A 27,157-nucleotide genomic window follows, 5' to 3' on the forward strand; every position below is an offset into this window, starting at 1 on the left:
CACTCCGCTCTTGCTGTTTAACGTCCCTGTTAGTTGGTGACAGAAGCTACATCCTTTTGCCGTGTACCTAGTTACCGATTGTCCTTTTTTCCTGTGGGTTTGGTCTGGCTTTCTGGTGGGGGCTGCTCTGTTATCAAGTGGGTCTCTTGGGCTTGGTTCTCAGGTTGAGTTATGGGTTCCGGAGAGGGGCGGATTGTGAGCTCATATTCTGTCTGCAGCTCACGGAAGGCGCGGGGCCTGGGGATGTGCCCATATACCCTGGGGAGTGGAGCCGAGGGTCCAGAGCTGGGGCTCTTCCCCGCATATCTGGTCCCGAAGTGCATGCAGGCTGGGAGGTCTGCTGCCCTTGCCAGGTGGCCATGGGCCCCGCTGCATGGCTGGTCTCCCCACCCTGGATGGACTGGGCCTCTGCTGGGCCGTCATTGTGCAGCCCTCCCTGGTCTGACTTCGAGGTAGATGAGTACAGGGCGGCACAGGACCAGCAGGCCCCCAGTGCAGCTCAGAGAGAGCACAGAGTGCGTGGAGGCCCAGGCTGTGCGGGGCAGGCAGACACCTCTGACTCAGGTAAACCGAGTCACGGGCTGCTTGGTGAGATGAGCAGGTGCTCTGCGGGTGCCACAAGCAGGATTGAGGAAGGCGGGCCCCACAGCCTTGCCACACCCATCCATCCCCACATGTGGGCACAGCACCTCCCCTCAGCGGCTCCTGGGCAGGGGCTTCCCCCCGTGTGTGCTGGGGATGCCCCTGCCCTGAGATCTGGTGCTGGGGCTCCCTGGCGTGGCCCTGGCCCTGGCCCTAGGAGTTGGGCAGTCCCCCTGCAGGTCCTCTGCCACCTCCCTGGTCTAAATGGGTGTGTGTGCATGTGGCCGCTGACTGCCCCTCTGTAGGACCGAGGTGGGGACAGCTGTCCACGGTGACTCTTGCCCACCAGCAGTGGCCAGTGGGACAGTGCAGGGCCAGGGACGGTGCCAGCTTCTGCCAGCCAGGCCTCCCCCATCCTTGTCATTTGCTGTTAGTAACATAAGTGGGTCCTCTTTGTTCTCCTTTCACCTTTTTTTAAGTTGGTTTTGGGGTTTGGCTCTGCTGACTGTCGTGCTTTTCACTTAACATCCTGCTGCGCCCCCTCCCGGCCTCCCGTGTGGCATGACCGCCGGCCCCGGCTCCCTGGGTGCCAAGCCTGAGCCCTCAGCACAGCGTTACCCTGCTGTCTCCTCTCAGAGCTGCACAGGGTGCCCGCCCCTCCCTCTCTGCCTCCGTGTGGCCCGCCTCTCTCAGGTGCCGGCTCCCTGCCTGCTGTTTGCAGAGAGCCCACGCGGACGCATCCGTCCCTCACCCGGCAGCACTGCCCTGCTGGCCCTGGGCCGTGGGGCTACAGCCGCTCTCCATCCCAGAGCTGGGTCCATGCCGGCTCTGAGCCCCTTACTGAGGCGCTGAGATGGGCAGGCGGCCCGGCTTGTTTGTTTAACTTTCCATTCTTTTGACAGCGACGCTCTGAACCGCTTCCTGCTTCCCCTGTAAACACGGGCTGCTTAGCCCAGCCCGGAGCTCCCTGGAGCGGTCACGCTCCTGCTGCAGTGGAACAAACGGCCTTTCATCCTGTGGCACTTCTGAAATGTTTACAGAGAGTGCGTGCGGGGAACGCGCCGAGTGCCGTCCGTAGTATTGTGTGAGCCCGGCCTCAGCGCTGGTGGCGGCCAGCGTCGTGGGAAGGCAGGTGTTGGAGACTTGGCTGGGGGCCTGGGAGAGGCAAGTCTGCTCCACGAAGTTGCTCGTTATTTTTACAGCCAGGTCCTGCCCACGTACGACAGCCTGGATGAGCCATCAGTGAAAACCATGAGCTCTATCTTTGCCTCCTCCCTCAACGTGGTCACTACCTTCTACGTCACGGTAGGAACCCGTTCATGCCCCTTCCCCTCCCCCAGCTCCTCCAGTCCCCAGTGCAGGCCTGTCCTTGCTTCTTCCCATCCCGGTGGCCGAAGGGCAGCTCCACTCAGCTCTAGGGCCGGCAGGGAGCTGACTCTCCAGGTGGTGTTGGTGTCCCCATCCCCGGAGGAGCGTGGGCACCTCAACCCAGGGCCTGGAGCCTCTGCACGACCTCTGCTGACTCACTGGAGAAAGGTGGTGCAGCAGTGGGGAACTCGAGAAACAGCAGAGCAAGAAAATCGCAAGCTCCAGCCCGTGGACGCAGATGCAGCTCACGTTTCAGTAGATGGTCCCCTCCAGTCTTCTTAATTCTCTTCATTGTTTTTTTACATGGCAGATAGAGTTATAAATTCGTCGAGAGTCTGACTTGTTTTCCTGAACCTTGTGGTTCCCCCACTCTTGTCGGTTTTTCCGAATGGTCCATCAGATTGTTGTTCATTCATCCTGTGGGGACCGCAGTTTACCCCTCGGTTCCCAAGTTTGGGTTTTGAGCCACATTAAATTCAGCTCCTCCGTGGGGCTCGTGGGGGCATGCCTCTGCTCACTTTCCAAGCAGGCAGCTCCCTTCTCTTGGTGCCTCTCTGTCCAAGCAGGGAGAAGCCACGTGGGAGTCTCAGCTTCAGGGCTTCCGCCTCTGTTCATCAGAGAGGACTTGTATGAGTCAGGAGCTGGTGGGCCCTGGTCCTGCTACAGCTGCCTGTGGCGAGGTTCGAGGCCGTTCCCGAGAGGGTGTGCCTCTCCCGCCACGTGTCCCCTGCTGTCGGCCCCCCTGCAGGTGGGCTTCTTCGGCTACGTGAGCTTCACCGAGGCCACCGAGGGCAACGTGCTCATGCATTTCCCCTCCAACCTGGTGACCGAGATGATCCGTGTGGGCTTCATGATGTCCGTGGCCGTGGGCTTCCCCATGATGATCCTGCCCTGCAGACAGGCCTTGAACACTCTGCTCTTCGAGCAGCAGGTAAGGTGCTCAGGGCCCCTCGGCTGGCGTTCTGCCCAGAATCCTTGCTGTCCTGGCCTCAGTTACATTGTCCTCAAGTGGCTTTTGCTAGTTCCTTGTTTTCCTGGGCAGTAGCAGGCAGAGCTTTTTCTAGTTAAAAATCAGAAACTCCAGTTAAGATGGAATCTTTTAATAGGGTTTTTTTTTTTTTTTTAAACCAACCAACTTTGGAGAAAAGAGTGCCAGATCAGCCAGGTTGGTTCCTGCAGGAGGCGTGGAGTCAGGCTCAGCGCCCAAGCAGCTTAGGCCCGTGTCCTGTGATTGCCCTGCTGTCCTCCGTTGGGGGAGTCGTGGGAATCGGGGGCTTGCTGCAGCATGAACCTGTGGGAGAGGAGCAGGTGGGAACTCAGGAGAGCCGGCTTGACTGACAGGCATGTGTAATGGCCGGCCAGGTGGGCCGATCGGTGCTGGGGTCAGGCCACCGTTCTCTTTAGGTTCGTGTAACAGAAAGTTTTAACAGTTTGACAGAAGACATCTGAGCCCTGAGAGAGGCTGTTTCGTTTGCTGTCGTATGTGTAGGCCCAGCTCCATGTAGTCCTGTGTGAGCAGTTTTCAAATGTACAGTTGGAACCCGGACTCCCCCACTAACTGCTGCCCAGCTGACAATAGGTGGTACAGGTGTGGTAGCTCATGCCCCAGGGTGAGGGCATGGAGTTGGCCCCGTCTCTCTGTGGTGGTTCTTGTGTTCCTGCCCAAGTCCTTGAGCCTGGACTCCTGGTGGTCAGTTGAACTCTTAGGCCACAGAGGCGGGGAAGGGAGAGTCCAGCAGGCAGGCAGGGAAGGTGGCTGCTTAGGACAGCTGGAACCAGGCTTGTGGTCTAGTGGCTGGCACGTGGTCGAGTCAGCCTCCCTCGGATTCTGCCACCAAGGCCAGCACCTTGAGGCAGAGCCCCTGCCCTGAAAAGCTGGCTGCCGACCCCCGCCCCGATTGGCTGTCCAGGCGCCTGGGCACCACACGAGGCTCTGTCCCCTTGGGGGGCACAGCAGGCTAGCTCATGGAGCCCTGGGGTCCTCATTTGATGCACATGTGTGCTTCATATCTGAGAAGCATTTGTGTCTCTGTATGTAACCCATTTTTATCATTTTTAAAATTACAAAATCAGTACCGATGATAAAGGCAATGTTAACTCGAGTGGGAAGCTTACCTGCATGTCTCCATCCTCACGCGAATGACCTCTGCTCCCCTCAGTGTCTGTGTGCATCTCTGCAGATTTCCTCTCGCTGCATTTTCTCCTGTCTCCAGTCCACGTGTATCCATAGAAACCCCCAGCATCACTGCACCTTTGCTCTCACCTCCTAGTCGTTGCTCGATGTCTCCTGGTCACCCTTGACCTTTCGCAGATAACTCCTGTGACCCCTTGATGCACGTAGCTGCTTGTTTCTCCTCCTTTTAGAGTGTTTCCTGGGGAAATTTCTGCAGGATGCTGAGCCAGAAGGTATAGACCTAACACCCACCCTCTCTAGTCCGTTCTGAGAAAGCCACCACTGCAAGTCAATTCTGGATGTTGGGTGCCTCCAAACTGTAGTTCGAGAAGGGTTGAAGCTTCACTTGAGTGGTGTTTTCCTAGCCCAGCAAGAGTAATCACGGTCGGCCCTTCCTGTGTGCACAGCACTGTTCTAGAAGCTTCTCTCCCATCACCTCCCACCACAGCCTGATGAGATGCTTCCGGTGCCCCTGTGCCTTTGGGTGCAGAGGCCGAGGCCAGAGATGGTCTCTTGGGCTTGACTGTAGCATGTTGTGACTTCTCCCCTTGTCTTCTTCCTGGACTCACCTGCTGGAGGCAAGGATGGCAAAGCTGAGCCTGTCTGTGCACATGGGGGGCCCACCGCACCCTGAAACTGCTATGTGTTACTGTGAGTGGGGCTGTGCTCTGCCTCCTGTGCCAGGCGGTGCTTTAAAAAATCTCTGTCACAGCACTGCTCTAAAAGGAGGACGGAAGGGTTTGTTCCGAGTTTCTCAGAACGAAGTTACCCCCATAGCTGCTGTGAGGAGCAGCCTGGGCCTTCTGGGGCTCCAAGCTTCTGGTTGCAGGTTCACATTCAGGCTCAGCTGCCTGTGCTGGGAGTGCTCACCCACCGCCTCCCAGGCCGACCCACCTGGGGTGTTGGCAGAGCCCTTTAGGGACGTGCTTACAGGAGAGTGGAGAGGAAATTGGTCATTTCTAAATCTTGTTTTTATTTTCTTTCATATAGCAAAAAGACGGGACCTTCGCCGCTGGAGGCTACATGCCGCCCCTGCGGTTTAAAGCCCTCACCCTCTCGGTTGTGTTCGGAACCATGGTTGGTGGAATGATGATCCCAAACGGTAAGGCGGGGGGCTGCTCCAGGACCAGCCTCCCACCGGCTTACCCCACCCTCCCTGACCCCGTCCTGCTGTTGTGCGCCCCTGCCTCTTTGGTGTTCAACCAAGACACTCAGAGTCTTGCCACCATCCTCTCTGGTCAAAAAAACAGGTCCAGAGACTCTTGGGTTCTCTTTTCTTTGACGCCCTGAGAAAGGCTAGGGAGAAAACGCTGCAGCTTGATGGGACCACAAACACGTGGGTGGAGCTGCCAGGCCTGATGTGTGAGTTAGCAGTTACCAAGCAGTTCCTTCCTTACTTCTGACTCCTGATTTTGTTGACACGTCACTGAGGGAAAAGGGCAGGGCCCTGCTCCAGCACAGATAAAGCTTATTGTCCTCAGACATCCAGTGGGCCCCACATGCCCTCCAGGCAGCAACCCCGAGGCCCCCCACACTCCTGGCTTCCCCACAAACCAGGACAGGCTCTGCTGGGTCACTCGCTGGGCACCAGGTGGGGTGATGTAAAATGAGCTGGCCCAGAGACCCCCGCTGGGTGCCCGGACACTCTACAAGGAGCAGGAGCAGTGATGTGGGCCTAGCATGGGGCAGGAGGTGCTGTTAAGCTCACCTCGCTGGCAGGGAAGCCGAGGTTCAGAGAGGGAGGGCCCGCCGGAGGCTGGCCCCATGCAGCCCTTCATCACGGTGTCAGGGTGGACAGCCCCGCTGTCTTTGTGAGCACAGCAGGCTGTGCCCTGCTCCCTGCTGCTGTCCAGCAGCACGCGCCGAAGGGTCCTCGTGGGAAGATGGCTCCTCACCCTGCTCGCTGGAAGCTCACCCCTCCCTGTCACTCTCCTGCCAGTGGAGACAATCCTGGGGCTCACGGGAGCCACCATGGGAAGCCTCATCTGCTTCATCTGCCCGACGCTGATCTACAAGAAGACCCACAAGAACTCACTTTCCTCCCAGGTGCGTGCGGCGTTGTCACCCCACCCCTGGCGGGGCTGGGTCGGGCAGAGCAGGAGGGCATGTTCCCTGATGGCCACTGGGAACTAGTTGTATTCCTTACACAAAAGGACTGTGGTCCCACAGGTCTGGGAGACGTGGGTCCACGCCACGGTGAGCAGCCTTGTACCCCAGGGCCACCGAACTGAGCCAGGCTTATCTGAGCGTTAAGTACTGAACAGCTTTTCCCTGCCTGTCTGTCTGGTGACTGGATTATCCGCGTGTGCCTCTCGTGTTCCACGACCCTGACGCCATCCTCTGCTGAGGTCACCCACAACTGTCTTGCTGGGACTCTGGGTTTTTTTTTTAAATTTATTAGGCTGACCCGGGTCTTAGTTATCTGACATGTGGGATCTTTAGTTGCAGCGTGCACGATCAGGGATCAAAGCCAGGCCCCCCCTGCACTGGGAGTGTGGAGTCTTAACTGCTGGACCACCAGGAAGTCCTTGGGGACTGTCTTGTTGGTGTCGTCTCTCCAGGCTTTCATTGTTACGGACAAAGCCACAGTGAATATGTGTGTACACAAGCATTTCTATGCATTTGAGAAAGTACTGTAGGAAGCTACCTGGGTCTGGGATCCCTGTATCAGAGAGCAGGAGCTGCTCCTCAAGGACCCATGTGCGGGTCAGCGCTGTAGCTCCGCAGCTGAGCTCGGCCTCTCCTCTCCATTGGCCCGAGGGTGATGGCAAGTCTTGGCTTCCCTGGAGTGAAGGTGGGCATTTCTCTTTCCATGAACTGTCTGTGCTTTTTGCTCACCTTTTATGGAGTTGTTGAGCTTTTGGTAAATTCTTTGGGAACATAGTATACGTAAGGCAAAGCATAAATCTCACATACAGCTTGATATATGTGGGCTAAGTGAAATGAAAAATGTGAGTGTTAGCTGCTCAGTCATGTCTGACTCTTCAGGACCTCATGGACTGTAGCCCGCCAGGCTCCTCTGTCCATGGAATTCTCCAGGCAAGAATACTGGAGTGGGTAGCTATTCCCTCTGCCAGGGGATCTTCCCAACCCAGGGGTCGAACCCAGGTCTCTCAGATTGCAGGCAGATTGTTTTCCATCTGAGGCACCAGAGGGTGTGGCTAAGTGAACACAGTCAGAACCACCTCAAGGGCAGATACAAAACATTCCAGCAGGCAAAGCTTCCCTGGGGCGCCCTAGTCTTTCCTCCACAGAGATTACTGCCTGTCTTCTTATGTTTTGGAATAATTTTGCCTGCCTTTCAAGTTGGTAAAAATGGAGCCTGACAGGAAGTATTGGTGAGTGTCTGGCCTCCTTCCTTAGCTTCACGCCCGAGTTCCCAAGTTACTGCTGGGTGGCCAGGGGTGGTCTGCCTATCCTCCCTGCCATATGCTTCTCCACGTAGGAGTCTACGGTCACCCAGAGCTGAGTGTCCTGGATGGGCTGCTCTGCCTGTTTCTTCTGGTGCAGCCCGTGTGCACTTTGGTTGGCAGTTCTCTTAGGTGTGGAATTGTTGGGTCCCGGGGTTATGTCTGTCCAGTTTTGGTAGATTTTTCCAAAGTGGTCCTCGGGCACCATATTGGAATTTTAATTACATTGACATCTACGTTCCCTTTTTCAGTCTCTAGCCCTTCCACTGGATGTATAGCGGTCCCTCGTTTGGGTTTTAATTTGTGATTTTCAGGTGACTGATGACATTGAACACCTTTTCATGCTCTTGTTAGCTGTGTGGGTTTCTTCTTTTGTGCCTTTCAAGTCTTGCCCATTTTTTATCTATGAGTTGTCTTTTTCTTATTGATTTGTGGAGGTTTGTTAAAGATTTGAGATACAAGACTTTTTTCAGACATGTGTATTACAAATGTTTTCTCTCACTCTTGGCTGCCTTTTCACTTTCTTCTGGTCAACAGATATTCTTAATTTTAGTGTAGTTCAGTTTTTTGAGTTTTTCATTTGCTTTGTGCTTAAAAAATTTTTTATTTGACTGTACCAGGTCTTATTTGCAGCACATGGGATCTAGTTCCCTGACCAGGGATCAAACCTGGGCCTTCTGTAATAGCACAGAATCTTAGCCACTGGATTACCAGGGAAGTCCCTTGCTGTGTGCTTTTGATGTACTATTTAAGAAATTTTTGCTTATCCCCAGGTCCTGAAGACAGTGTGCTCTGTCATATTGTAGAAGCTTTTTGTTTTCTCTTTCACATTTAGAGCCATGCCCATCTGGAGTGCCTGGTGTGTGGCAGGGTCAGGGGTCATGTTCTGGGTGGCTGTCCAGTTGAGCAGCACCCTTTTGCTCCGGCACCATTGTGGTCAGTCACCTGTGTATGTGTGAGAGTGGGAGCTCCTGTCCCTGGTCTGTCCGTCTCTCCCACACTAGCGCTACCTGTGTTGATTGCGGAGGCTTTTTAATGAGTCTTGATGCTGGCAGCTTTATTCTTCTTCAGGGTGGTTTTACCTATTATTAGTCCTTTGCATTTCCAACTCAATTTTTTTTTTAATTAAAAAAAAAATCTTTTTTGGCTGCACCGTGAAACACGTGGGATCTTAATTCCCCAACCAGGGATTGAACCCATGCTCCCTGCAGTGGAAGCCAGGAGTCTTTAACCACTGGGCTGCCAGGAGAGTCCCCCAACTCAGTTTTAGAAGTGGCTTCTCAGCTGTTGGTGTTTGACTGGGGTTACATCAAACTGTTGATTGAAGACTTGACATCATCATTCACTTTGCGACTTTTCCTAATTTCCATCCTTATTTCTCCTTTCACCAGTGGCTTATTTAACACTAAAACTTTAATTTTTCCTAGAAAAGCATTAAGTAACAAAAAACACTGTAATAAGTTGGGGGAGAAACCACAGAAAAAAGGGAAAAGATCTTAGTACTTTTAATGGTACTGTTTACCTGATTTTTGGATCAAAGACCCCACGTCTTTATTTTTCAGTGGTCCTACATATTAGGTAACCAGCTTTGCTCTTGACTGCCCTGCTTCTCTTGAGGCAGGTCTCAGACCTTTCCTTATTGGAAGCCCCTCCGTCTGTAGCCCTCTGGGGACTCCATCTGATATTCACCAGTGGTTTCTCTAGATTTCCAAACTTTGGGGGCTTTCCTAGTACTCTTTTTGATTGATTTCAAGCACAGTTCCAGTGTGGTTAGAGAACTGAGCTGAAGAACTTCAGTCCTCGGACGTTTGCTGGGGCCCAGCAGGTGGTTGATTCCGATGGATGTTCAGCTGTCTGGCCGTCTGCAGTTGTTGCATGCTGAGCGCATCCCGTGTGTGGTTGGGTTGAGTTTGCTAACTGTGATTTTTTTAGATTTTTATGTATTCTTACTGATTTTTTTAATCTCCTTGTGTATCAGTTATGAGAAAGATATGACAGTTTCCATTTGAATTACTTAAAGGTTCATGTGTCGTTTAGTTCTGTCAAGCTTTGCTTTTTGTCCTGAAGCTATGTTACTAGGAGCTTAGAGTTTTAAGATGGTTATATCTTATTAAACTGACCCTTTTCTGGATGAAATGTCCCTTTTTGTCTTTGGAGATGCTTTTCTCCTTAAAGGCAGCCTTGTCTGATACAGTGTAGCTAATCCAGGTTTGTTCTGGGTTTATATTTGCACAATATCGTTTTTGTTATCCTTTCTCATTTGATGTCTCTGTACCTTTATATTTAAGGTTATGTCTTGGGTAAGAGCATATAGTTTGCTTTTGTTTTGTTTTGATCCAATCTGTTAATAGGAGTATTTAAGACTGTTTACAGTTAATACCGATTTGGGGGGTGGGGATTAAAGCCTCCGTCGTACTCTGTTTTTTATTTGTTCCATCTGTTCTTTTTTCTGTGTATTTCTTTCTTGCTGCCTTTTGGATAAATCAAGCATTTTAAAGTATTTGTTCTCTATTCTCTTAGCTGGTGTTGTACATTTCTGTTCTGCTAGTGGTTATATGAGGCAGTTTAATATGAAACCTTGGTTTATTAGAGTTGACCATAAATTAGTTGTTTTTCTTTTACTAATTCCCAGATGAAGTAATCATCCAACAATATTTTAACTCCATTTATCTTTGTCTTCGGCCTTCAGTGCTATTGTTTTTATGTGTTTTAATTTTATGTGTATTTTAAACATTACGAGACATTGTTTCTGTTTTTCAGATAGTTGATGTTTGTTTATTTTGGTCCTTTGCACCCTCTTGGTTTTCTGGGGCCTGGTCCCATCCCCTGGTATGCTTGGTAGTTTATGGAGGTGAGTATGAGAAATCATCCCTGGATGGTGATGTCCTGTGTCCAGCAGACAGAGGACGGGCAGAAGGCCTGTGTCCACTTGCAAGCAATCTGTGTCAGGTTTGCCTTGACACAGGCAAGGGTGTAGCCCTTCCTGAGTCAGGTTGCTAAATTCTCTGCTTAGCTTTCATCCTCTTGGCAGCTGCTCTCTGCACGACTCGGCGCAGCTGGTGGCTGGCATGTGCCTTGGGGAGAGCTGCTCACAGAACGTGGGTGCCTCCTGGAGGGTTCCTCTTCTACAGGATCCAGTTCTGGCTGTGGGGAGCCCGGGGCTCGCCCCGTGTGTCTGCCAGCTCCAGGCTCCTGCTCTGCTGTCCCGGTGCGCAGCACTGCTGGCCAGGAAAAGCCTGCCCTGGTGGGTGGTGCTTGTCTCTGTTCTCTGGATTCTCACTCCTCAAGTCTCAGCTGCCGAAGTGGTTCACCCGTGCCTTCAATTGAAGATTTTAGTGACTTTTAGGAGCTCCTTATAATATGAGGCAGTTAGTTCATTACCTGCCAAATGGCAAATGTTTTTCCCAGTTTGTGAAGTCCCAGTGTTTTAGTCTATCAGACTCTTTTTAGGAGAGAAAAAAGTCATTATTAAAATGACCCTCCTACGGCAGTGTTATTTTAAGGAGCTTTTTCATCAGTTCCTGTAGTAATTCCAGAACTTCATTTTTCCATTTAAATCTTTTACTTTTTTTTCCTGTGCCACATGGCGCATGGGATCTTAGTTGCCAGACCAGGGATTGAACCTCTGCTCCCTGTAGTGGGAGTGGCGAGTCGTTACCCCTGGGCCACCAGGGAAGTCCCCCATTTAATCTTTGACTCATCTATATTCTATTTTGGTGTAAGAAACAAAATAGGTATCCTCAGTTTTTTCTAGCTGACTGCCTAGTTGTAAGAACACTGTGAGTCCGTCACTGGTATGAAATGTTACTGCTTCTGTGTATTAAATCCCTGTATGTATCTGGGCTTGTTTGGGACTTGCATCTCAATTTCCCTCCTGTTCTGTCCAGTGATGTGGCCATCTGTACTGTTGTAATTACCCAGCCTTGCGATGGTTACTCCCTTGCCTTGTCGTGTGGCTCTGAAAATGTTTTAATTCTAATCTCTCTTCTTTCATTAATGATGTTTCTGGTTGTTCTTGATGACTTTATTTCTTTTTTTTTTTTTTTTTGGCTGTGCCACACGGCTTCCGGGATCTCAGTTCCCTACGCAGAAACTGAACTCAGGTCATGGCAGTGAAAACCCAGAATCCTAACCACTAGGCCACCAGGGAACTCCCTGTTTACTTTCTATGTGAATGTTCCAATCAGCCGATCTGACTCTTAACAAAAATAAATCCACGTTTTTGGTTTTGGTCTACTTGGAATTCGTTGAAGCTGTGGATGAATTTAGGAAGAATCATTCCCTTGACACTCCGGCTGATCTGCGGAGTATATTTGTGAGCCTCCCAGTGTGATAATGGGGAGTGGCGCTCAGTTGTCACGGCTGCTCTCAGCCCACCTTCCCCATCTCCATCTGCTGGACCAGCTTCTGTCTGCTACGTATGCCGGGGGTACTGGGACCTCCCTTTCCTCTGGCTTTTCCAACTGTTTGTACGTAGGCAGGCTGTAGATTCGCATTTATCGAAGTTTTACCCACTGACCTTACGGCCCCTCTTGGTAATTTCACCTCCTCTTTCTGGTTGTTTCTCGTCTGTGTCCTCTTGTGCCTCTCTCCGTGGCACTTGGGGGTGAGGGGCCAGCTCGTTATCTTCCCAGCTGAACTGGGACAGCTTGTGGTGTCGAATCGTCACATGTAATGCTGGCTTTGGCTTCATGTACAGAAATGAACATGCGCATTCAAACGCCCCCACATTTCTGTAGACGTGAACACACTTAGAATCACGTTAAAGTGGCATCTCTCCGTGCCTGTTTTAATATGGATTGTTGAAACTGGAAAGCACATTGAATCATATTAACTGCCTTCCGACCATGTGCAGAGAAGATGGTAGGTTTCCCCACTGGACTTAGTGTTCTGGTGAGGTGCGTTGTGGATCAGTCCTGGGGTGGACCATCTGACTGTGGCATACCGTTTGTATGTGTTGCTGTTTTACTTCTGAATGTGGAGTTTTCATGTTTTGAGAAAAATGAGGTTTGCAAGGGGCACACTCAGAAATGTGGCTGGAGTCTGGTGTGCAGACCTCGGGCCTGGAGGGCACCTGCTTGGGGTGCATCCCTGCTGTCCCGGGAGCCTGGCTGCTGCTTTCCTGGATGGCACAGACCTGGTGTCAGCCCGAGTCCACTTGCCCCACTTGCCTGAGTGTTGCCAGCACTGAGGTGCTTGTTCCTGGCCCTGGCCCTCCAGAAGAGGCAGGGAAGGTAGGGGGGTGCAGGTTATGGGCCAATTGTAGCTGTGCTGGAGAAAGGCACCAAAGAGTGTTCTGAGAAACATCCTCAGAAGAATAAGCAGTGGCCGTGGAAACACTACTGGCCCTCAGCTAGGTGAAAAGAAACCCTACCTGTCACCACCAGTTCATCCTTTATGTTGAAAATTCAGGAACCTGGAGAAGCTCTTCAGTAGGGCTGAGTTAGAGGGGTGGGTTTGCCACCCAGAACTGACACCGTGGCTGGGAGCCAGCAGGGGGAGCAGGGCCGCCTGGAACTGGTGGCTGGTGGGAGGCAGTGGAGCCCTGAGCCAGAGCTGTGCCAGCCTCCACAGGAGGGTCGGAAGGCACTACTGTGCTCCTGACACAGGGATGTAGATGCCCACTGGGACCTCGCCCAGAATGTGACGCCTCCGCCTCAGGGCTGGGGTGCCTGCCATGCCCTGATCCCACTGCACTGAAGACCTGGAATGGGGTGCACGCAGCAGACTCCGGATCCCCTGCCTCGAGGTATGAGCCGTGTTTGAACATGTACGTCTTCAGGCTCAGGTGTGAGCAGTGAAAGGGGACACCTTCACTCTGGGCTGGTGCCTCTCTCTTGTTCTGAGTTGGGGATCCCAGCAGACTGGGGGCCCTGGGGTGTCACACATGGTCCCCAGGACAAGTGCGTGGTTTTGTCATAAATACTGGGGCTGAGACGTCAGGATGTATTTGCATTTCTCCTCCTGGCAGCTCTGTACCTGGTTAAGAAGAACAGAAGTCAGGGCTGCATGATCAGATGTCTAGTGCCCCGGGTTCACTCACCCATCTTGTCCCATTTTGAAGGAGCTCTTGGATTTGCAGAAGTTGTACCTAAAAGATGGGTTTTGCAGGCATGAGCCCCTCCTGCCCCTGTCCTGAGGCTGTCGCAGCCCGGTACCCCTGCTGGCTTCCGCTGTGTCACTCCAGCACGGCTGTTTGGCGTGGTGCAGACCTCGGCTGTGGATCCTTCTTCTGGGAGCAGCGTCTCTTTCTTGCAGAAATTTTGGGGGATGGGTGGTCATCCCTGTTCACACACATGTGGCCCCAGCCTTCCACACTTCATGGCAGAGCGGCGACCCAAGAGTTCTGGCCTCTTATGACCTTGGGGCCTACCGGATGCCTCAGGCCTTTGGTGGGGCTGGGGGTCTGTGGTCAGTGCATACTGGTCATGCTGCCCCCAGGGACTTGGCCAACATCTGTACCCTTTGCAAAGTTGGGCCCAAAGGACTTCACTGGAGGCTCAGAGGTAAAGAATCCCCCTGCAATGCAGGAGACCCAGGTTTGATCCCTGAATGGGGAAGATCCTCTGGAAGAGGAAATGGCAACCACTTCAGTATTCTTGCCTGGGAAATCCTGTGGACAGAGGAGCCTGGTGGTCTGCAGTACACAGGGTCACAAAAGAGGCAGATATGACTTAGCGACTAAACAAAGTCCGGCCCGCCTGGAGCATCTGCCGTGGGGGCCGTGTTCCTGCCCTGGTGCGGACTGTCGCCTCCCAACACGTGCCTGCCGGCAGACTGTGATCTGGTCACTGCAGCAGCACCGCCCGTGGACCCAGACCCCCTCGGTGTCTGGCATGGCGCTCCCACGTCCTCACTGATGCCGGCCTGGCATTAATCCTCTGCCCTCTTCAAGCTGGGGTGGCTTTGGCTCCCCTGCCTGGGGGTTTTCATGGACCTGTGGCGTTTCTTTAAAAGAAAGGGTTAGAGTGGAGAGCTGGGATCTGTTATAACTGCTCTGGAGGGGCCAGCAGGCTGCTCATGCTTAAGACAGTGGTCGGCTGATGAGTACCCCACAGAACCCTGGGCAGCTCAAATGCCAGGTGTGTCAGGGGACGAGGGGGTTCCCAGCAAAGGGTGGGGTGGAGACAGCTGCTGAGTAGGGGAGCAGAGGTGGGTGTCTTCATGGACAAGGTGGAGACAGGAAACACACTTTGCTGGTGGGGTCATGAGATGTCTGGGCTGGAGGCAGAGACAGGTGTGTGTGTGGCGCCATGCAGTGCTTCCTGGCACGGTGCAGGCTCTTCTTTGTAAGTTGAACTTGTAAGTTGACACTTTCATGGCCTTTTTTAGCTTGCTGTCTTCCAGCATTGATGGAGTTAACGTTTTTTATTTTGTGTGCGATTTGTTTCTTTAAGGCCAAAAAGCCGAGGGTTGAAATAAATCATTCAAAGCCATGGATGAAATGTTGCCTTTGGCTTGTCGGTCTCCTGTGGAATGTTCAGTGATGTCCCTGTAAAAATAACCCAACACAGAAACGACCAACCAGCTATCTTCATCTCTATGTCAAAACCATTTTAGGGGCCGCCCAAATCAGGGCCTAGAGGGGACGGGCTTCTGTTGGTGAAGCCCAGGCTCACCTGGCTCTGTCCTGGGGGCCGTGCTGGAGCTCCCCTCCCGCTCTGGCCAGCCTTGCAGGCAGAGCCACTTCGGCCGTTTGAGTGCTTCAGTAGGGCGCTCACTCGGTCTTGCCCTCGTCCTGTCGGTGCCACAGGGTCCAAGGTGGGACGTGAAGTTCTTTTTGTTATTTTCTCAGCTGTCAGCTAAAGAAATACAAGATGCAAGGGATTTAAAGTTTCTTTTTTATGTTTAAAAAGCTACTTTGGTGGTGTCTGCTGTTGCTTCTCGAACCTTCCCTTTGTGGTGAGCGGGTGTAATGTGCTGCTCTTTGAACTCACAGCTGAAGCTGGCATCCACATGTTTTCAAGAAAATTATTTGAAGTGGGGGACAAGAGTCGGGAGCTCTTGACCCCACACTGTGCTCAGTGTTCAGTGCTGCTCAGACACCAGGGGCTCAAACCCAAAAACATCCCCAAGTGTACCTGACTGAGGCTGGCTGGTGGTCAGTACTGGAGGGGCACTGACCAGGCCTCTCTGAAGCATCACGGACCCTGGAGCATGGCCAGCATTTTGCCTCTGTGAGCCCCAAACCAGCTCAGTGTTTCCAGAGTGACAGTGGAGAAAATAGACTTTCTCTCTGAGGTTCTCCACGTTGGTTGGCATCCACCTTCAGGAGCACAGGGCCTTTCTTTCTGTCAAAAATCTTTCTTCTGCAGTTGTATTGAGCCTGGGAAAGTCTCACTGGTTCTTTTGAACTGATATTTTTTTAAAGAGTCAACGTGCCTTTCAGGAAAGGTTTGAGTTCTGGCTCTGAGAGTGCATGGAGGTGGGTGGTGAGGATCCCCAGCTCCTCGGGCAGGCTGCCTTGTGGCTCTTCTCCGAGGAACCAGGAGTTACTGCTCCCTGGGGAGAGCCGGTGGGCCAGGCTGGGAAGGGCAGAACGAGCTGCGCCCACTGCCGTCACAGCGGAAGTCACATGGAGAGCATCGGTGGGCCCCACGTGGTTCCCGTCCTGAGTCGCTGAGGGCAGCACTTATTTATGATCAGCCTCAGGGCCATCACAGGAGGGATGGGGTGGGGACAAGCCCCCTCAGTGAGCAGCAGTGCATCCAGCTCAGCTTGCTGGGTAGCACCGATGGGCACCGACTGCCAGAGGGGGCGAGGAGCCACCTCCTCACAGCCGTCCCGTCTGTGCCCTGCAGCTGCAGGCGTGTCTAGCCTGATGGGTGATGTTGGGACTAGTCATTGGTAGCCAGGCACCCAGTGGCCTGCGCCCTCTTCTGGGTGAGGGAGTGGGACAAGCAAGAGCCCACTTTAAGCCGGGTTGAGGCCTTGAGATTCTTGCTCTTCTGGTGAGAACCATCAAGGGGCCCAATCTCTGCAGCAGTAGGTGTGGGCATATATGGCTGCCAGGCTCTCCAGGCTGCCTGGTTGGTGGGCCGGAGTCTCTCTGGCCAGCAGGCCCCTCCCCGTCACACTCATGCCCCTGCTGCCTTCAGGCTCCCTCACGCCCTGCCCCGCTCCCCAGCCCCATTGCCGAGTGGCTCCTGCGGATGTGGCCCACGATTCTGTCACACTGATGAGTTAGTGACCAGTGGTCAGTGTGGTTGGGGCCTCTGTGGGCTGTACCCCACCCACAGGAAGGGCAGGGGCCCCGGGACTGCTTGACTCCTTTAGCTCTTGGGGTATTTGTCTCATCCAGGTGGTGCTCTGGGTCGGCCTGGGCATCCTGGTGATCAGCACGCACACCACCCTGTCCGTGAGCCAGGAGACCCCCATGGACTTGGCAAAGGAGGCTGAGGGTGGCAGGCTTGGAGCGGCCGCAGGCGCAGTGAAGGTAGAGGCAGCCCAGCTCCCAGGTACGTGGCTCCCAGGTACGCACACGGGCCCGCAGCCTTCTCAGCGTCACCGTGGGTCGTGGGGATGCACCTGCCCAGCTGCCTCCGGCCTATCCGGGTGATGGAGGGGGCAGGGGGGCTTCTGGGGGCTGCTGTGTGCAGCCACGTGCATGTGCCGCCTGCGTGCGGGGACAGGCTGAAGACAGCAGGGCGGAGGTCTCAACCCCTCCCCCACCCCCATTCAGAGCACCAGCAGGTAAGTGAGCTTGCGGGTGTCACTCAACGTTTGCCTGTAGTAAGGATGTAAATTTTAAGCCAGATTTTCTTGGACCGAGTCAGTGATGCCCCTCAGCTTTGTTCCCTGCTGCCTGCCCGGCCTTCTGCTGGTCGATTCCAGGTCCCTGTGGGTGGTGATGACTGATAAGCCCAGGTGGGAGTACTGGTCTCCCTGCCTACTGTGAGCGACAGAAGGAAAGCTCCCAAGGGCTGTCCAGGGAGGCAGGTGTGTCCACGGAGGTGCTTGCGGGGCTGGGCCGCCTGTGGTTAGAGGCTCGGGCCTCTCAGACGTGTTGCCGTCTCTGTTCCAGACTTACCTGTCTGTGCTCAGAGAGCCTCTGCAGTTATAGCACCCCACACCAACTTCCTGCAGAAGACCAGTCTCTCCTGGGGCTCTTTTAGGGGAGCCCTGAGGCCAGAGTAATGGGGCATGCTCTCTTCTGCCTTCCTCGGATGGTGAGGGCCAGCAAGAAGACGCCCCCTTTGGGAGTCCCCTGCAGAGAGGACCCCTGGGGATAACGGCGCTCAGCAGAAATATTAATTGGAGTGGTCAGAAACAGCTTGGGTGTCGCCACAGTGGTTGCACGGATTTAGTAACTTGGATGGAAAAAAGCTTCCTGGAGGAGGGAGGGAGATGTCGCCCCTCCACCCCTGTTAGGCAGCCCCACCAGGTCCCTCACCCCCGGGGGTCCTGGCCTCTGGTGCTTTGGGGACGCCCCCAGCAAAACACAACTCGGACACTGGTTTCACGTCTCAGCTGGCTGCCGGCCCGCCCGGTAGTGGGCTTCTCGGCATCAACTGACGCAGCCGGCACCGGGCTGCCTGTCCCCACAGCGCTGGGCGGCCTCCAGCCCACTGCCGGCGCGAGCAGCTGCATCCTGTCGGGGAGGTGGGCCCCGGGCTCACCTGGAGCCGCTGCGGCCACATCTGGTTTCCATTTCTTCCACGAGTCTGTAACAAACACACGGCCCCTCTCGGAACCACATGCCGTTTGTTTAACTCAAGTCTCCGTGTTTCTCGCCCCTGGCCTCCCCGTCATTGATGGGTTGCCTCGTTGAAGCAGAGTTGGGCCCGTGGGGCCTGGGCCGCGTGCCCCGCAGCCGTCCGCCCATCAGTGTGTGAGGCAGGTTTATTGTTCTCTTTGATGTTGAAGAGGCCAAAACAGTACCAACTTTCCCCAGAGCCCGAGCTGAGCTTCGGACTGGGGGAGTCCTGCCCTCCTGGGGACACACGGGCCTGGCCACCCCCAGCCTGGCGCTCTCAGCAAGTGCAGGGCCTGTGACATGCCTGGTGTGGACAGAAGAGGTGGGCAGGCCTTCAGGAAAGGCTAGGAGGCCACTCACTATAAGGCTGGCAGCCCCCTCGCGGGTCTGGTGAGTGGGTTTGGAGTTCGTGCTTTTCAGCTCCTCCTCTGAGCGTGGCCTCATCCCGTTTCTTCCTCTCTCCCCCAGCCCGTGGCTTCTCTCGGTGTCAGGAGCCGCCTTGGCCACACACCTTGTACAGCTTGTCTGTCCCCCATCGGGGACCTGGCCCTGCTTCTGCTGGGTGGGAAAGAATGGGAAGGGCCCAGATGGGGCCTGTGGGCAGCAGCACGCTGGTGCAGGGACATAGCTGGCAGAGAGTGGTCACAGGCCTGAGTGGGAGCTCACCCTCCCCTATCTCCTTCCTAAGTTTCTCTTCTGAGTACGCGTCCCTTGTGCTGCTGTGCCGGGCGCTGGTGCACACGGGCAGGAAAGCGTCTGACCGCCTGCGACCGATGCCAGCGTGCCTGTGGGGAGGGGCAGTGTGCCCGGCTACAGGCCTGCCTCCCTACTTGGTCCCCGCCAAGAAGGAGCAGTTAACACCCCTGTGCCACGTGACTTCTCAGTTTTTCTGCCTGTGTGTCAGACGCGGCTGTGAGCTTGTCTCACCGGTGCTAAGATAACCATGCCAGCCGCAGCCGAATCTGGAAGGACTCCTCAGGGGAAGGAGGGATGCTGCCTCCCGTGTCCAGCCCTGAGGGACCGGCCCATGGCTCCTCCACCTGCTGCCCGTGGGCAGATGTGCCCATCTGCAGGAGAGTGTGATGAGTGAGCCAGATGGGGCCACCCAGCCACCCAGCTGGGGCTTTGGGTCCAGGGACCCATTGGGATTCCTGCACATCCAGTAGAGTGTGCTAGACAGGGTTTCCCTTGCTGCCTAAGTCAAGAAGAGCAGGGGTTCCCAAGTGGACTTTCCCACAGAGGCAGTGAGGGAGGCACTTCGAAGGTTGTCAGGAAAGGTACTCAGAAGCAGCACCTGGCCTTTTTAAAGGACTGTTGGTGGCTGCTCCTGCTCTCTGCATGGCCCTGGGGTCCCTTACATCTCCTGAATTTGGGGTTTACGTCCAATCAACAGGATTCCATTTGTGGAACTCAGGTGTGATTTTAAGAGACACTTTACTTTTGTGCTTGGCAGTCAGAGGACTGCTTCCATCTTCACTGATCACAGGATACAGAGAGATGCCTCCAGACTCAGAATGGGGTCCTGCAGGGGAGAGTCGAGGAAGAGGAGCCCCTGGCCCAGACCCTGTCTTCTGAGGTGGAAGTAGTCTCGAAGGCAGATTCTCGTTGCTGTGGACAGGCCTGTTCTGGATGTTGCACCCCCAAACGGCCGCATGTTCCCAGGTTTCAGACCTGTGGTTGTCTGAGCACTGAAGAATTCATGCTTTTGAACTCTGGTGTCGGAGAAGACTCTTGAGAGTCCCTTGGACTGCAAAGAGATCCAACCAGTCCATCCTAAAGGAAATCAGTCCTGAATATTCATTGGAAGGACTGATGCTGAAGCTGAAACTCCAATACTTTGGCCACCTGAGGCAAAGAACCGACTCATTTGAAAAGATCCTGTTGCTGGGAAAGATTGAAGGCAGGAGGAGAAGGGGACGACAGAGGATGAGATGGTTGGATGGCGTCACCGACTTGATGGTCATGAGTTTGAGTAAACTCAGGGAGTTGGTGGACAGAGAGGCCTAGTGCGCAGCAGTCTATGGGGTTGCAAAGAGTTGCACACGATTGAGCAGCTGAACTGAACTTGGGTCCTGTGTCTCCCTGAGTCAGTCACAGAACCACCTGGTGTCCACACTAGACGAGTGACTGTTGGCCAACAGTCTTCCCAGGAGCTCCTGGTAGAAGCACCATCAGGAGGGTCTGAGTGTGGATGGGGCCAGGCAGTTTAGAAAGCTCCCCGCCCAGCAGAACTGAAGCAAACATGGAATTTCCCTGCGTGGTGCCCACTTTGAAGAGTGGAGGCCACAACCTTGAGGCTGAGAGGAGGCCCTTCCAGGCCGCGGCGCCCTCTGCTGGCCACTCCCTCTGATTTGCTGCTGCCTCTGGAAGGCGAAACAGGCCAAGCCCCTGCCTGGCCTTCATCCTTCCCTGGGGTGACCACCCTGGGTGAGTGTGGGCTGTTCTTCAGTTGCTAATTAGGAAGTTTGGTGTTAGTTTTACTGTGGCCCAGAGGCATTGCTGGCAAACTGTCCTCACGAGAAGCTCTGGTTCGTTTTAGAAAGCACTGTGTCCAGTGCCGAGAACAGCTGTGAAGTGCCCGAGGCCCGGCCACTGTGGGCAGGGTGGCCACGTTGTGGACCCGTGCCCCTTGCTCACCCGAGTCCCCTGGTCATTCCTTTGACTGATGATGGATAGATTTCAAGTTGGTCCTGCAACATGACGGCCATATTTGTTCTGTTGTAATTTTCCTTCCCTTCCTGGCCCTCTGTCTTAACTTGGTCCTCCACTAGACAGCACCTCTTGATTTTGACCTCCAGGGGCCTCTGGGGGCTGGAGACAGGGGTGTTACCTGTGGTGTGGAGCAGACACCACACACTCACGCGAATCAGTCGCTTGATTGAACTGTGGAGTCCTGCGTCCCGCTCCTGCCCAGCGCCATCTCCCCTCTACTTTGCTTTGGATACTAAACCTCAGCTGCTGCAGGTGACCACCGGCGAGCATGGCAGGTCAGCCCAGGTCCCTTCTCCTCTGGGGGAAGGAGCAAGCCCGCCTGAACAGGACTGTCGTGAATCCCCCCAGAGCCCCTTTGGGGGTCCCACGACTTCGGGGGCTTCTGCCTCCCCTCTTGCAGGCAGCTTGTGCCCTGAAGGCGGAAAGCGGTTGCTTCGGGCCACTGGGATGAAATGGCTCTTTTTAAAGCTTTTCTTCCCCGCCAGATCGTGTTTTAGTTTCTGCCACTTTTGCCTAACAGGTAGAGAGTGGTTTTGTTCATGGAGAGAGTTTCCTAAGGGGCTCCACTTGGGCCACCCTCGTGGCCCTCTGCCCGAGGGCCCGCCATGACTGAGCTACTGGGTTTCCGGGAGGATGAGGAGGCCCGTGGGATACAGGTGTGTGTAGGAGGCCAGCTTTGTGGGCGGTGCCTCTTTCTCACCTTCCTTTTGATAGGAATTTTTACTTCTGCAGCAAGAAGTTGACAGAATTGCAAATCAACCTCCCATAGGCATTTTCCTTAAGCATTTCTCTCCTCCCCTTCCCCCTTGGCCTGCAGCGAGGGGTTGGCCGGGCTTAGGGAGGGTGATTGTCCCCAGGAGGGATGATGTTGGGCACTTCCTGTTCCCAGACTTCAAATGGTGGGTTCGTGCTGCCACCTGGTGGTGACGGCCAGCTTTATGTGGGGTATCGTTCTTCTGCACCCAGTTAGGTGTAAATTGCATTTTGACATATTTTTGTTATGAATACACATGAAAAATGACAGTTTTCTATGCTACTTAGCTGCTAATGATTGAACAGGAAAAAAAAATAACTGCTTAGGCTCTGCCATTCGACTGGGAAATGTGATTACAATCCAGGGAAAACCGCCCAGTTGCCATGCTGATTGGCGGTGTAGCCATGTGGAAACACCGCTCAATTATCTGTGCCGTGCTTACAGGCCAGAATCCAATTGTGGACGTGGCTGAGGACGGCCGAGATAAGCCGAAGCTGCCAAATGAGAAAGATGAGATGGAGCAGGCCCAGATTAAGGGCCCCGTGAATGTGCCCCCAAGGGAAGAGGCCAAGGAGAAGCAGGAGGCGGCACAGCTGGATCGCCCTGGTCAAGGTGCTACGACTGCCTGGGTGGGGGTGTGGGGGGCTGTGTCCATGGGGGCGGGACCTCAGCTGGACATCAGTCATGTGGTTGGTTGGTTCACAGACCTGAAGAGGGAAAGCCGCCCTGGGAGGGAAGGCTGAGTCACCCCCCTCCCCCATCCCCATCCCCACTCCCCAACATCATCCGTCTCCTTCCAGGAGTTGCAGTACCTCTGGGCGAGGCCCACCGTCATGAACCCCCTGTGCCTCACGACGAGGTGGTAGTGGATGAAGGTCAAGACCAAGAAGGACTGGAGAAGGAGCGGCCATCCAAACACATGGATGAAAGGGCCCTGGGGGGCAAGGGTCAAATGGTACCACCCCTGCTGGATTCAGGACGAGAGAGACTCAGACAGGACCAGGCTTTGGAGGCAGCGGGCGGTCTTCCCAAAGATTCCCAGAAGGTTCCAGAAGAAAATGGTCAGCCAGCCATTGAGCCTGTGAAGGAGGACCTGGGGCTGGGCGACAGGGGCGTGCATCCAGGGCCCCAGGCAGTGCTCCCTGAGGGGCAGGACGTCCTGGTGGCAGGCGCAGGGGCCAGAGCAGACGGTGCCTTGCTGCTTGGCCATGCCGTGGGGGCCATGGGCAAGCCGGAGGAGAAGAAAGAGCCTGGTGGGTGTAGGCTCCATCCTTGCGGGGCCCGGGAGAGGCTGGGGACAGGGCAGGAGACACTGACCATCCTCCCTTCGGTCGCACGGCCTTTCTTTTCTTGCGAGATGAGCTTGTCTGTGTAGCAGCCCTGGTGCAGCTGTCGGGGCTTGGCAGCTCCTCTGGCATTTGTCACACACTTGTTCGCCAGACCCATAAGTGCCAGGTGCTGAGCTGCTCCTGCATGTCTGGGCGCACACGGGGCACGGCGCGGGCCTGACGGGTAGCTCCCTGTTAAGTGCCATCTCAGAGCTACTGACGACGGTCCCCGCATGCTAATTGACGAAGGTAGTTGACACTGGCTCCCTGCCACCAGACTGTGAGATGTTAAATATTATTTTTTTATTACCTCCCTGGTACTCCTCAGGTTGAATATACAGTACCAGGGAGGGAGGGCCAACGTGGAGGGTGATTTTAGGAAATATCGGCCTCCTCCTCTTGTCCCCACTCTACCTTCTTCTGAGTTTTCCTGCAAGCCTCCTGAGTCTTTGCCTTGTGTGCAGATGCGAAGGCTCCCCTCCCGGAGGAGAAGCCAGGCCCGGGGGCAGCGCCGCAGGCAGAGCCTCGAGAGCAGAGGACCGAGGAGGGACAGGGAGGGGAGCATGCTGGCAGCAAGCTGGAGGGTAAGGCCTTTGCTTTCTCCCTGCGTCCTCCCAAGGCCTGGAGATACTGCTGCTTCCTTCTGGAAGTGGAATGTGGCCCAGGAGGAGACACAGGAGCCCGTAGTCTTGCCAGTTTCCTGTTGAGGAAAGATCTTAAATAGCTCCCCTGCCAACCAACAGCCTTCTCTCCTCCCTTTTCACTTCCCTAGGAATGTTTTTATCTTCTTTTCTCCCCCTTTAGAAAAAAACAACAAACCTGTCACTGTCACGTGACTTTGTATTCCCGTTTGTATCTCATTTCGAAATAGACACGTTAATATTTCCAACAAGCTGGCCAGGTGTAGGGGGCATTAGCGAGGGTGGGAGGGCTGGTGACTCACTGCTATCTTAGCTCCCCGGCCACTGTGGCAGCAGCTCCCGCCCCGTCTTAGCTGGGGCTAGGTGGGGACCTTTGTACCCAGCTGTGGTGAAGACCTAGCACCTGTCCCAAAGCGAAAGCTCGTTTAATCTTTTCTCTCCAGTGAACATAATTTGCTCTGCACCCTCCTCCAGACCTTCATGCCCATTTTGGGATGCTTCTCGCTCTCTGCTTTTGATGCCCCCCTCCTCACAGCCCCACCTGGTCAGGCACTGCCCTGCACTAAAGGAGGTGGTGGCAGCTCTCCCAGCAAATGATCACTCTTCTTGTTTCTTTGGTCCCCACCTGAGACCCTGTGGGGTCACCCTATTTGCTAGCAGTGTCCACAGAGCAGCCCCCTGGTGTTTCACTGTGTGCTCTGAGAATCTGGGTCTGTACATGGGGATCATGGTTCTGCACTCAGGTGGGTTCATGGGATGCTCATGCCTTGCTGCCCCACGAGCTGCTTCCCAGAAGGTCCTGCAGCCTTGAGATAGCCGGCCCAGAGCACCAGGCCCGGGAAGCCAGCCGAGCCTCTGCACTCAGAGGCCAGGAAGGCAGAGCTGAAGGTCCTGGGGTTTCCGATAGCTCAGATGCCATGGAGTTCTGCATGTTGCTGTCTTTGGTTTCAGTCTGTTTACTGGTCCTGGTTCTTACAATCTGTTACCTAATCCTGTTTGATTCTTTGACTTTTTCTTTTCTGAAAAGAACTTTGATGGTTTCCTATTCTGCCTTTCTCCAAACGCCTCTCAATGGGATGCACAGCTGAAATCAGAAAGATGGTGGCAGGTAGGCGTCGGGAGGAGCATCACAGTGAAGGTTTCTGTGGGGGTTTAAAGACGAGACAGCAGACAGTGTGAACACTGAGCCCGGTAGTGCCTTGCATGGGGTCAGAGCCCGGGATCCACAAGTGGTCTGTCCCCCAACTGGGCTCAGCCACAGCCCCTCAGGTGGGGTCCCCCCTGATGCCCCAACCCGCTCGCTTCTAGTCCACATGCCCTGGTGCCCCTTAGCCCCACTGGGGCTCCGCCGTGGGGCGCCACCACAGGACAGCCAGGTGCAGCCTGTAAGCACCCGGGCACTCCCAGAGACAGGGCGGAGCCTGCGTGTGACTTCCGCCGTGTGCATGGCCTGGTATTATTGTGCTCTGCACGTGTGTGAATATCTGTGCAGCGCTCATCCCATCCATGAGTCTGATCCCTGTGGTCCTGGTGGGCCGAGCAGTTGTACACGGAGCTCCAACTGGGGGCTCAGTTTATCACCTCCATTCTGCTTCCCATCTGTCCCATGTTGCTTCTGGCTGGACATGGCACACTTCCCCCCGACCCCAGCCTTGGGCTAGGGCTAGTCCTCCGAGGAGCCAGTGAGTTGGGGGGGGCTGCTCTTTAGGAACCCTCCCTTGGGGACAGGTGGTATTGGGAGCATGGTCATGGGCGAGGGAGCTGGTCTGGAACTCTGGGATGGCGCTGTGCACTTCCCTTGTCTAAAGGGGGTATGGGGAGCCCCGAGATGATCCACGGGATGTAGGCTTTCTCAGGCAGGCGTCTTGGTCACCTTAGGATGTCTGGATGTGTGTCTGGTGGAGAGCAGGGGCCTGGATCACCCGGGCTGGCCAAGGGACCCATCCTCCGTGCTTAGCCTCAGCATGTTCTTCATGGGCACTGGCCTCTGGGGGGGAGCCATGGCAGTCCCTGGGAGAAGGCCAACCTTGCCCTGTTCTGGGGGGTCACAGGTCACTGCTGGGGAGGACAGGCCAGCACACCTGCATGTGCCCAGCATGGGGGCCCCTCGCTGGGATGTTAGCTCTCGCCACTCCCAAAATGTTCTCCTTTCTTCGGATTCAAGCTTTTCCATCTGACAACCTGTACAGTTACATCATCTTTCAAAGCTTCCTGTTTAAAGACACGTGTTATAAAAGTTCCTTAAGCCCGGACTGCTGGCTCTACAGAGCTGACCCAGTGCTGACGTGTTTGCAGTGCGTTATGAGCTTTCCACACCCAAGGTATTCAGCCTTGGGGCCTCTTCTCGGTCCACAGTCTGTGGGGGCCCTTCCTACACACACCTGCTGCAGCTGGCCTGCTCCCAGCTCACCTGGCGCTCCTTCCCTGCCAGCTGCAGCCAGCTTCCTGGGGGAGGCGAGGCCGGCGGGAGCACTGGCGTAGCCTTCTCACTGAGGTCCCAGCTCTTGTCGCTGCTGAAGGGGAAGATGGTTCTGTTTGTCTTTAAAATTCTCACCTTGGAAGAAACTTTCTTAAAAAACCAATATTCTTTTTTAGAATAGTTGATAGTTCGAGTCACCAGCCCAGATCACTGCCATTTGTGGTTACAGCATGTGGGTGCTGGCTCCGCCGGGTACAGGGGAGTGCCCAGGAGGTGTCCAAGGGAGGGGCCCACAGGCCACCTTGGGCTCCCCGCACGCATCATACTGCCCTCAGCCCAGCCAAGCGCCTTTGTAGCCCCCAGGCTCTGACCGCCTGTGTTTTCTGCACCAGCAGCCGGCCGGGCGGAGATGCTGGACCACGCCGTGCTACTGCAAGTGATCAAGGAACAGCAGGTGCAGCAGAAGCGCCTCCTGGACCAGCAGGAGAAGCTGCTCGCGGTGATCGAAGAGCAGCATAAGGAGATCCACCAGCAGAGGCAGGACGGCCAGGAAGGCGAGGACGGCAAGTCTGGGGGAGGGCGGGGGAGGTTGCTGCCCCCGCTCAGGGAAGAGGGGTTGTCACTTTTTGAAAAGAATTGTGCTTGTTTATGTATGTGTGTGTTTATCTGTGGCTGTGCTGGGCCCTCATTGCTGCACGGGCTTTTCCTAGCTGCAGAGAGCGGGGCTGCTCTCCCATGGTGGCATGCTGGCCTCTCCTGTTGCAGAGCACGGGCTCTAGGCAGTGGCGGCAGCACGTGGGCTCAGTCGTGGCTCCTGAGCTCAAGAGCATAGGCTCAGTGCTTGTGGTGGATGGGCTTGGTGGTTCCACGTCACATGGGATCTTCCTAGATCAGGGATCAAACCCATGTCTCCTGCATTGGCAGACAGATTCTTTACCACTGAGCCACCAGGGAAGCCCAGGGGTTGTCCCTTAATGCATGAAAGCCAGGGTCTCCTGCCCCACCGCCTCCTCCTGCCCCCCATCCCCGCTGGATCTGTGGCTCTGTGGTCTAGAGTCCTGCTGGGCGAACTTA

General features: G+C 54.9%; 1 protein-coding gene across 4 annotated transcripts in view; it reads left to right on the top strand.

The window, feature by feature from the left end:
• Positions 1-27,157, top strand: part of SLC38A10 (solute carrier family 38 member 10) — a 40,243-nt gene that overhangs the window by 10,892 nt on the left and 2,194 nt on the right. Inside the window, exons 7-16 of one of the 4 annotated variants that reach the window (XM_068976081.1) lie at positions 1,785-1,887; positions 2,699-2,881; positions 5,114-5,225; positions 6,063-6,169; positions 16,835-16,991; positions 22,140-22,307; positions 22,496-22,954; positions 23,488-23,607; positions 26,476-26,637; positions 27,035-27,049. In XM_068976081.1, the coding sequence (XP_068832182.1) occupies positions 1,785-1,887; positions 2,699-2,881; positions 5,114-5,225; positions 6,063-6,169; positions 16,835-16,991; positions 22,140-22,307; positions 22,496-22,954; positions 23,488-23,607; positions 26,476-26,637; positions 27,035-27,049 (1,586 nt within the window). Of the gene's footprint in view, positions 1-1,784; positions 1,888-2,698; positions 2,882-5,113; positions 5,226-6,062; positions 6,170-16,834; positions 16,992-22,139; positions 22,308-22,495; positions 22,955-23,487; positions 23,608-26,475; positions 26,647-27,034; positions 27,050-27,157 lie in introns of all 4 variants that reach the window. The other 3 variants (XM_068976079.1, XM_068976080.1, XM_068976083.1) reach the window with 3 other exon arrangements.

This window comes from Capricornis sumatraensis, chromosome 8, assembly GCF_032405125.1.
Source record: "Capricornis sumatraensis isolate serow.1 chromosome 8, serow.2, whole genome shotgun sequence".
Classification (NCBI taxonomy): Eukaryota; Metazoa; Chordata; class Mammalia; order Artiodactyla; family Bovidae; genus Capricornis; species Capricornis sumatraensis.